At 61.2% G+C, this 10042-nt stretch overlaps 2 protein-coding genes across 3 annotated transcripts; one reads left to right on the top strand and one right to left on the bottom strand.

Moving 5' to 3' along the window:
- Window positions 1–1085: 1085 nt before the first annotated feature.
- Slc33a2 (solute carrier family 33 member 2) lies at window positions 1086–3398 on the top strand. Of its 2 annotated transcripts, XM_026409827.2 has the most exons (6): window positions 1086–1794; window positions 2167–2227; window positions 2563–2710; window positions 2811–2935; window positions 3003–3112; window positions 3184–3398. In XM_026409827.2, the coding sequence occupies exons 1-6, from the start codon at window positions 1489–1491 to the stop codon at window positions 3355–3357; spliced, it is 924 nt and encodes a 307-aa protein (XP_026265612.2). In that variant the 5' UTR covers window positions 1086–1488; the 3' UTR covers window positions 3358–3398. The 2 variants fall into 2 exon arrangements, with proteins under 2 accessions (XP_026265612.2, XP_026265611.2); XM_026409826.2 differs by having other exon boundaries at window positions 1086–2227.
- A 111-nt stretch (window positions 3399–3509) lies between these two features.
- On the bottom strand, window positions 3510–9984 carry Recql4 (RecQ like helicase 4). Its single transcript, XM_026409886.2, has 22 exons — window positions 9808–9984; window positions 9706–9739; window positions 9500–9591; window positions 9160–9300; window positions 8149–8907; window positions 7932–8058; window positions 7702–7815; window positions 7495–7602; window positions 7317–7409; window positions 7109–7245; window positions 6550–6633; window positions 6290–6478; window positions 6019–6198; window positions 5802–5943; window positions 5458–5720; window positions 5089–5377; window positions 4893–5022; window positions 4644–4810; window positions 4376–4556; window positions 4133–4289; window positions 3858–3966; window positions 3510–3769 (listed from the first exon to the last, which is right to left on the bottom strand). The coding sequence occupies exons 1-22, from the start codon at window positions 9889–9891 to the stop codon at window positions 3645–3647; spliced, it is 3705 nt and encodes a 1234-aa protein (XP_026265671.2). The 5' UTR covers window positions 9892–9984; the 3' UTR covers window positions 3510–3644.
- Between the last annotated feature and the right edge of the window lie 58 nt (window positions 9985–10042).

The raw sequence follows: 10042 nt of genomic DNA, 5'->3' as shown, positions 1-10042 counted from the left end.
GTGCAAATGGAGCCCTCTTGACTTGGAGGCCTGGAGGCAGAAAAGGGATGCTGAGGGAAGAGTACCTTGAGGAAGTCCCGCGTCCTTGCCTCTGAGACACAGGATGGAGGGCCTGTTGGGTGCACCCTGCAAACATAGCTGTGGATCATATTTGATCTGCAACAATGTTCCTCTGAGGTAGGCATGGTAGTCCCATTTTATAGATGAGAAGATTTGGGCTCCAAGACTCTGGAAGTGACAGGACACTAGTGATTCAGAAGCCACGGACATAAGCTGGCTCTCCTTCTTACATGCAGAGATACACAGACTTTGAGACTTTTTTTCGGGGGGGGGGTGAGGGTACTGGGGATGGAACCCAGGGTCAATCCCCAGTCTTTTTTTTTTTTTTTTAAATTTTGAGATAGGGTCTTGCTGAAGCTGGTCTCAAACTTGCCATCCTACTGCTGCTGGCTTCCAGAGTTGCTGGAATTACAGGCCACCACGCCCAGGCTGGAGATGGTTCTTAAACCAAGGCCTCATTTCTCAGCCTCTTCCTGGCTTCCTTATCCCCTGAGGGCACAGCTCTGGGCAGGAGAGACTGCACTGGGGTCTCCTCTTTAGGATCAGAGTCAGGAAGGGTTGGGCCTGATTGGTCAGGCTCTCCTCATTGCGGGCAGGAGCGCAGGGTATGGGCAGTGTGGTTGGCTGTGTCCTTCTGGTTGAGCCTTGGCCCTGACCTTTCACATAAGACCCCCGCCTTCCGTGGCCCTCGGTGGCTAGTACCTTGGGGAGAGGGCTGAAGCCACAAGCACAGCGGAGGACCAGTGATGGAAACAAGAGTAGACAGGTCACTTCTCCAGGGGGCTGGATACTGGGAGGTACTTATAGAGCGGAGCGGATGGATAATAGGGGGTGGGGCAGGGCTAGTGACCACTGAGCGGAGAGGATGATTCCTATATTGGAGGCCAGTCCCCTGGCAGTGGAGGCCAGCCCCCTGGCAGTGGAGGCCACCACGGATTCCTGCACATCATGATCTGGGGCTAACGGGCTGCCCTGCTCAGGCTGGCCACCAGGGGCGCCTGGGAGCCAGAGAGCCGACGCTCTGGGCCTGTCAGGATCTCAGTGGCTCACGCGGCTTTCCAGAGCGGGGCACGGGCGGCCGCGGGGCTTCTGCGGCTTCTCGCCCACGGTTTGCGTCCACACTCCGCTCCGGCTCGGGGGGACTACAAGGCTCGCCCGCGACAGCGGTGCGGGGCTGGGGGGACCGTGGAGGAGGCGCCGCGAGGCCCAGCCCAGAGGGGCCTACTCGCCTCCCCAGGCCCCGCCCCGCGCCAAGCTCGCTGGGAGCCGGGGCTGCCGGAGCCTGCACTCCTGCGGCGTGGAGGCCCTGGTTCTTACTGGCTGCTTTGTCCCAGCTTTGGTTCTTTTGGGGTATCGACAACCCCAGGACCTCAACGCGCGCTTCCGGGCCCCAGCTTACCCTGCCCCTGACCCGGTGCGGATGGGACAATGCCGTGTCAGACCCCACCGGGGCCTGGCTCCCGGCCTGAGCCCGCCCGGGCCCTTCTGACACTGACCATGCACGGAAAGCTGCTGCCGCTGGCCAGTCTCTATTTGGTGCAGGGCCTGCCCTATGGGCTGCAGTCCGGCCTGCTGCCCATCCTGCTGCGGGCCCGCGGCCTCTCCCTGACGCGCGTGGGTCTAGCCAAAGGTCTGTATGCACCATGGCTGTTCAAGCTGGCGTGGGCCCCACTGGTGGACAGACGGGGCTCCCCGCGGACCTGGCTGACGCTCAGCACAGCGGCTCTAGGCCTGGTATGTGGGCTGCTGGCCGCACTGCCTCCCAACCAAGCTAGCCAGGACGCGCTGCCCGCCACCGTGATGGGGCTGCTGCTGTTGCTGAACCTTGGTGCAGCTGTGCAGGACGTAGCCTTGGATACACTGGCCGTCCAGCTCCTGGATCCAGCCGAGCTGGGACCCGGCAACACCGTGCAGGTGGTCGCTTACAAGCTGGGGGCAGCGCTGGCTGGGGGCGGACTGCTGGTTCTCTTGCCCACTCTGTCTTGGCCACTGGTCTTTGTGCTCCTGGCTGCCACCTACTGGCTGGCTGCTGCACTGGCCTGGACTGCACCAGCGCTGCACCAGCTACCATGGCCTCGGCCCTCAGAGCACACCCCACACCTGCAGGATTTGCTGGCTGCTCCTGAGACCCTGTGGACAGCAGGCTTTGTGCTCACCTACAAGCTGGGTGAGTTAAGCCTCAAGCCAGGCAACAACAGGACCGGGGCCTCGGGGAAAGCTCCAGGTGGGTCCCCGAGGCCTCAGGGACCCACTTAAGGGGCCGCCCTCTTTCTTGGGCTGGCTCCAGAACCCAGCCTTGCCTCTTGTCCTCCCTCAGCTCCAGCCCGATTCCTAGCCCCTTGAGTTGCTCTGGTGTTATTTTCTGCTGACCCTGGGCTCCACCAAATGCCCAGAGCATTTCTCTCCCAGCACCTGTAGCCCAGGATAATGGGGGCAGGGCAGGGGCCCAGGTGGGGAGAAGAGAAGTAGGGGCAGGCATGGGGATTGCTGCTTCTCCTGCAGGTGAGCAGGGCGCTGGCAGTCTATTTCCGCTCTTCCTACTGGACCATGGTGCTTCTGCCCCAGAGCTGGGACTCTGGAATGGCTTGGGTGCTGTGGCCTGCTCTATCACTGGATCCTCCTTGGGTGGAGCCCTACTGGCCAGGCGCTGGTAAGCCCTCTTCAGCCTGCCCTGCCCTGCCTGCTCCTCACCCCTGGCCCTGTCCTAGATCCTCTGACCTGTAACCTCCCCACTCCCACCCCAACCCCAGGGAGCCACTCCTTCTGTTGAGGTCAGTGTTGCAGCTCCGCCTTGGGGGCTTGGCCTGCCAGACTGCCCTGCTCTTCTACCTGGACACTCCAGGGGCCAGTGTGGGCCCTGGCACACTCCTAAGAGGTGAGGGGCTGGCTTTGGGGGTGGAGGGTCCAGGAGTTCTGGGCCCTGCTGACCTCTCCTCTCTCAGGAGCAGCCTTGCTGAGCCTGTGTCTACAGCACTTCCTGGGGGGCCTGGTCACCACGGCCACCTTCACTGTGATGATGCATTGCAGCCAGCTGGCACCCAGGGCCCTTCAGGTGAGGGGATGTGGCAGGGACACCCAGGAGCTGGGAAGGCCTGAGGCTCTGACCATACACCCCATCCCCAGGCAACGCACTATAGCCTCCTGGCCACTCTGGAGCTGCTGGGCAAGTTGCTGATGGGTGCCCTGGCTGGAATGCTGGCTGATGGTTTGGGCCCACATCCCTGCTTCACCGTCTTTCTTGTGCTCTCAGCACTGCCCCTTTTGGACCTCAGCCTGGCACCCAGCACCCTGGCCTGAACTGGGCGGTAGGACTGTCAATAAAGCCGAGTGTGCCTTTAGCCTGAATGTGTCTGCAGTATATGAGGCACAGTTGTCCTCAGACTAAGGGCTGCCTTGCTGGAAAGGAGGGCCCATGAGAACAACTCAAACCCCTTTTATTCTGCATTTTGGAACCTCTTTGTCACAATTCACTTGCTGGCAGATTTCAGTACTGTGTTGATCATTGACAGCTGCACTGCTGCCTTGAGGAGTGGCCACGTGTCTACCTGTCCTACATGGGGGCAGCAGCCTTGTGAGCAGGGCAGTCATCGGCCAACCAGTAGGAGCTCCTCTGTGGCCAGGCGCATCAGGGCATGGAAACTCAGATGTAGGTACTTTCTCCAGAAGCGCCGGTCCTGCCCATATACCTGGGCTGGGTATCGAGGGCTTCCTGTGGTGGAGCAGAAAGACACAGACCTAAGGTGGGCTGGTTCCTGTCCCTAGCCCTGTCTGCATCAGGCAGCCCCTGGAGCCCTCACCAATGCCATGAAAGATACGAGCCACGGCCCTGCTGGAAAACCTCTCTTCTGGCCTCAGGGACAGGAGCTGGCGGATGTCATGGCGGACCTGGTCCTCCCAGTCCTGAAGCTGTGGGTGGACAAGCACATCAGACTTCCCTGAGCTTCCAGAGAACCTCGTCCAACATAGCCAAGCCTGTGGACAGGCTAGGTAGGGGTGTGAACTGTCCAAATCAGGGATATGGGTTTGACACCATCCTTGGCTTTGGAGATCACCCCAGAGGGGCTACACTCACCTGGTCCTGCCCAGGCTCTGGGCCCTGCTCCTCTATCCCTCCCTCTTCCCTTTCCTCTTCCTCTTCCTCGAAGTAGCAGCTGAGTAGGGCCTTCAGCTGGGCACTGCGATCCATGTCAGGCTGCTCGAGGCAGGGCCCACAGCTGGGGAAGGCCACACTGGGGTGCAGGGGTGAGAGGAGCCTATCGAGACTGCGCATGGGGACAGAATGGATGGTCCCAGCACCTGCTCACCCACTTCCTACCTGTGAAAGGCCTCAGACATTCGGCGCAGATGTGCCAGGGCCTTGCGCTCTTGGGCCTGCACGCGGTTGAATAGAAAGTCGCATACCTCGTCCCTCTCCTCAGCAGTCAGATCACCAGGGCTGCGCAGGTGGAACGCCAGCTCCCTGAACTCCACAATCACCCCTGTTCCCCGCGGCACACCTGCCAGAGTGTATCAGATGTAGGGTGGATTGGTGGGAGGGTGGATGGGTGGCAGGCAGTCAGGTGGGGGAGTAGGGGCAAGCACACCTGTCCTGGGCTCTGGGTCCCACTGCAGCTGACGGAGAGCCTGCTGCACCAATGCCGGCTCCCAGCCCATCGAGTTCACCAGCTCTACCACATCAAATTCCATGGAGCTGCCTGGCCCCATGTCCTCAGGTGGCCACCTGGCCCAGCATGCAGCTGCAAGAGGACACCTGTGCTCCAGAGGAAAGGGGCATGTGATTAGCATCCCTGGCCCTCTGTCCATATCCCTGACCTGGGGTGCTGTGTACTCACTTGTGGGCCAGTGCCTGGAGCTGGGTGGGGCCCCCAGGGCAGCGCAGGTGACAACGGGAATAAGTGGTTGGCAGCAGCTCCAGCCAGTGCCGGGGATGCAGCTCCAGGTAGCACAGCAGGGTCTCGATGGCTGTAGGGGGGAGTGGGCTCAGGTGGTGTGGGGACAGGCCCCCTCCCCCATCTTCCCGGCCCTTACCCTCTTCTGGCATGTCCAGGGCCTGCACTGTTTGCTGTATTGGGAGTGCTCGTGCATGGCCAGGGCAGACCTGTCCCCGCACTGGGGCTGCTGAGTGGCCACTGTGCTGCTTGGCCTCCTGCGGGGGGGCCCCAGCTGTGGACCTCATCCCATTCCTGCCTCCTTCCTGCTCTGGAGGCTGTGGGGTACAGGAGCAGGGTGGAAACAGGCGCTGTACCAGCTTTTTCAGGGCCAAGAAATCGGCACCGTTGGCGTGCACGTGCCTACGCAGCTCCTGCAGGTCCTTGCCCTGTAGAAGCAGAGCTATGAGTCTGTGTGAGGCCAGGGCACCAGGGGCTGGCCTGGTGTGAGGGATGGCAGGGTGCCAACCTGGGGCTGCAGGAAGAGGTGGCAATGGGCAGGCTGCCCATCACGTCCAGCACGGCCCACAGCCTGCACGTAGCTCTCAAAGCTTGGGGGCATCCCCAGGTGCAGCACGGCCCGCACATCTGTCCTGTCTAGTCCCATGCCAAAGGCCACGGTGGCCACCACCACCCGCAGATGGCCTTGCATGAAGGCCCGCTGCACTCGCTGCCGCTCCCGGGTGCACATGCCAGCATGATAAGCTGCAGCTACAGTCTCTGGGGCATGACCTTGGGGAAGATGGAGAGATGGCTGGTGGCATCAGGGCTGGCACACGGGGTGGCCCTGGGGCCTACCCTGTGGTGCCCTACCTCTAGAGCCTGGGTCCTGCCCTGCACACAGGCAGGTTCGGAGAAGTGCAGCAACTCGCTCTGTGTCCTCCCGTCGGTTGCAGTAAATGATGATTGAATCCAGGGCACGAAAGCGGTCACCCTGCAGCAGCGTCACCAGAGCCTGGCAGGGAGCAGTGGTCACTCGGCAGGCAGGATGTGGGCTCTCTGCCCAGGACCCTGCTATGTGCACACCTACCTGGTGTGGGTTCCTGTCTACAGACACAGACAGGTGCAAGTTGGCAGGGATGGGGGCTGGCCCACCCCGGCCAAGCTTCTCGGCTACACCCAGGTGCTGGGCTACATCACGAGCAGTGCTGCGTGTGGCTGTGGCTGTGAGACCCAGGAAACAGCGTACACCCATGTGTTCCCGAAGTACCTGCATCAGAAGGGAAGGGTGATGGTGAGGCCACCCAGCCCATGGGGCCCTTATCCATCCACCACCCACCCTGACCCCCCCCTTGACTCACTTTGCAGATGCGCAGGTAGCAAGGCCGGAAATTGTGTGACCACTGAGAGAGGCAGTGGGCCTCATCAATGCAAGCAAAGGCCATGGGGGGCAGCTGGGAGGCCTGGAGGAAGCTGGCAGGGCCGCCAGTCCCAGCCCCAACCAGTGCCTCTGGGGACAGCATCAGCACATTCACCTGGGCTGCCTGCACCTGAAGGCATCAGGGTTAGGGGCACTACCCAGATGACTACCCACAGACCCCCATCCATGGGATACCCTGACCTTCTGCAGAACAGACTCCCGCTGCTTCTTGGTCATGCCTGAGTGGAGGCAGGCTGCCTTGAGACATGGGGGCAGGCTGGACATCTGCAGATAGAGGCAGTGCCGTTACAGGCGAGTCCAATCCTGGCTCTCCCCTGAATTCTGCAGGTACTCAACTCAACAGGCTCCCTGGGAGAAGCACCAGATCCTGGGTTCTGGGATAAAGGCATTGGCCCTGCCCATTCCCTAGGGCAGCCGTCTCACTTGGCTGGGGGCACTGTGATGCCCAGCCAAATTACCCCACACCAAAACCAAGAATCCTCAGCTGAGGCTGTGGGCCACCACCCCAAAATGCACCCCTCTTTTGGACCACTTTTACTTCCAAGCTTTGGGAGGGTCTGTAAGAGAGCCCTGGGCCTAGGGCCCTGAAGCTCAGGGGCCTGATGGTGGGTGTTGGGGGTCAGGCCCTGTTACCCTTGGGCACAGGTGAGCAGAACACCTTGTAGCTCCTGGTGTTCAGGGAACAGAAAGCAACCCTAGGGCACCAGAGGCTTTGGTTCCCAACACCTGACCCACACACCTGGTCATCCATGAGCGACAGGAGCGGGGAGACCACCAGTGTGAGGCAGGAGCTGCGGCGGGCGCACAGCAGGGCAGGAAGCTGGTAGCACAGGGACTTACCAGCACCTGTAGGTAGCTCCAGGAGTGTGGAGATGCCTAGGCCAGACAAGAGGCAGTTGCAAGGCTGTGTCCAAAGGCTAGAGCCAGTCCCCAGTGGCCACACTCACCGGACAGGATCCGCATGACTGCATGCTCCTGCCCTGGGCGGAAGGCTCGGTACCCTAGTTGCTCCAGGGCCTGGAACACCTCAGCTGGTGTCTCTGTGGACACAGGTGTTGGTCAGTAAGGCCTCCAAAGTCTCCCCACCCAGAGGTAAAGGCTCTGGTACAGTAAGTTTCTGCTCACCTGCTACCTGTCCCGAGGGCCCTGGTGGGTAGAGTGGTAGCACTGGGGCGTGCTGGGATGGGGGACACACCTGTAGCTCAGGCCCAGCAAGTCCTGTGTTCTCACCAACTGGGCAGACAAGAGAAGGTATTTTGGGGGCTCCAGGCTGCACTGAAACAGCCTGGCACAGAGGCCACTGGGTATAACCACCCTCCTCCCCTGACTCACTGGGGAGGTGGCAGCAAGCAGTGTCTGTTCTCCAGGCTGCTTCTTCCAAAGTAGGAAAGGACTGCATGTTGTCCCTGTTCTTGCCAATCTCCTTCTGAAGGGTCAGAGTGGGGCCTGGGCCAAGGGTGAGGAGATGACAGGGCATTATTTGAGTAGAAGTGCCTCCCAAAGGGGCTCAGTCCTCCCTGCTCAGCACTGGTCCCTCCCATTTATCAGGGTGGAGGCCTCACCTGGCTTGGAGCACTGGGGAACCCAGCGGCCAAACGGCCCAGACTGGAAACAAGAATCCTTGGCTGGGGGTCTGGCCCCACCACCCCCAAAACACTCCCCTTTCTTCTGCCACTTCTGTTTCCATGCCTGAGGAGGGCGCACAAGAGAGAATCACGTAAAAGGGAGATGGGAGAGGTATGGGGAAGGCCCACCCTTGTCCTGCTATGCCCATCTCACCTGCCTGCGGAGGAGCCTACCTCGAAGGGCCCCACCCCACACATAACGTTTGTGCTTCATGTTGAGCCGGACATAATTACTTCTGTCCCGGACAGCTGGTCTACGGGACCACGTATGGGCCATCCCCTTAGGCTTCTTTGTCCTAGATGGACTTGAGGAACTGCTACAGGGCTGAGATGGCTGGGCCTGTACAGGTTGCCCTGGAAGGTCTTCTTCAAGTGCTACAGCCCCTGTCCCCTCAGACAAGGGTCCTGTTTGGCTGATGTCCTGCTGGGACTGCACAGGGCTCCCTCCATTCTCACTCCACTTTGGCTTCTTGCCTTGAGGGTTGCTGGGCTGAGGGCTCCCCATACCATTTTGGGCTGCCTGTGGGGGGGCTGGGGTCTCTGGACCTTGTGAGAATTCCTCAGAGCAAGTATTGGGACCAAAGACAAGAAGCTCTCCCGACGTCAGGTGTTGTGACTCCTTTCTACCCAGGCCAGGACTGCAGGCACTGGGGGGCTTCAGAAAATCTAAGGGTCCACTGTGGCACCGCTGAAGCCAGCCAGGGTCTAGGGAGCCCAGCCGCAGTCTCAGAGATGCCCGAAGCTGCTGGAGCCGGCCTGGACTTCGCTTGGGCTCAGATGGCTGGGGAAGTGTGCCACCACTGACTTCTTCTGGAGAAGTGGGGGCAGTCCTTGGGCTGGGTGGACCTGTGGTGGGCATCTTGGACAAAGGTCTTCGTGGAGGCTGGAGTCTGCAGCCCAGTGTTGGCTCAGCCTGGGACAGGGAGGATAAAAGAGACCCCAGTCTCAATGACAGCGCAAGGTAAGATGCACAAACCTGACTGTGGAACAAGACTGAGGGCAAAGGCTATCTTTGAGTACCACTTGGTAGTCAAGCCCTAACCAACACGGCGGCCCTGCCCGTGCCTGCACATAGTGTGGAAAGGTGGACACAAAGGCCTGCCTCTGGGTCTAGGGCACCTCTGGGCCCAGCTCGAATGTATTGCAGCCCACTTCCACTTTTCACCTGTAGTATGACCTTGAGATTGGCCTTGAGCCTCTTTCCGTAGTCCTGCACAGATCCCTGTGGGCTCATCTGTGGAGTAGGTTGTGGACTCTGGGTTGCTGCCCGATTCAGGTGGGGTCCCCAGCAGCTGGCCTCCAGAACCTTCAGGAGGAGGAAGTAGGGGTCCAGACCAGAAAAAGGCTGGCTGAGGTGTCTGCAACACCCACCCCCAGCAGGAAGGCGTGGCTCTATCCTCCTCCCAAGTTCTATGCTCCGGAGGCTTGGCTGAGATTGCTCTCGGCTCCCAACACCCGGCCATACAGGAAGCTGACCGGCAGGTTGGGGTCACGGGCTCAGGTACCTCCTCCGCTGAGAGCGACGGCTCGGAGCTGCGGAGCCCGCCGCCGGCATGGACCACCGACCGCTTTAGGGCGCGGTACTCCCGGTAGAGAGCTGGGTGGGTGGGAGGACGGGAGTCGGGGTCAGGGCGGGGTCCGCATCACCTCGCTCCCCCGTTCCCCGGCAGGCCGTCCCGCGCTCCGCGGTCCCCGGTATCGCACTGCTCACCGCGGACGTCCTCGGGCGCTGCCTCCACGTCTTCCTGTGAAGGGAACGTGTCAAACGGAGGCTGCGCCCTCTACAGCTCTCCCCTCCCACTACAGCTCGTACCTGGCCGGGCCGCCGCCGGTGCTGCCGCCTGAACCCGCGCTCCCACTCCTGTAGTCGCGTCCGCACGTCCCGCAGCCGCTCCATAGGGATCCGGTCCCGCGTCCTGCGAATCTTCCCGCCACAACAGCGACGTCGGTCTACCAGCCAATGGGGCTGCGCGGCAGGGCTGGGGCGGGGCCGCTGGGACGGATGACCAATCCGCCGGGCCCTGTAGGGTCGACCAATGGGTTGTGTC

This window comes from Urocitellus parryii, chromosome 7 (genome assembly GCF_045843805.1).
Source record: "Urocitellus parryii isolate mUroPar1 chromosome 7, mUroPar1.hap1, whole genome shotgun sequence".
NCBI lineage: Eukaryota > Metazoa > Chordata > Mammalia > Rodentia > Sciuridae > Urocitellus > Urocitellus parryii.
Note: the sequence above shows the minus strand (reverse complement) of the source record. Positions and strands in the feature narration are given on the sequence as shown.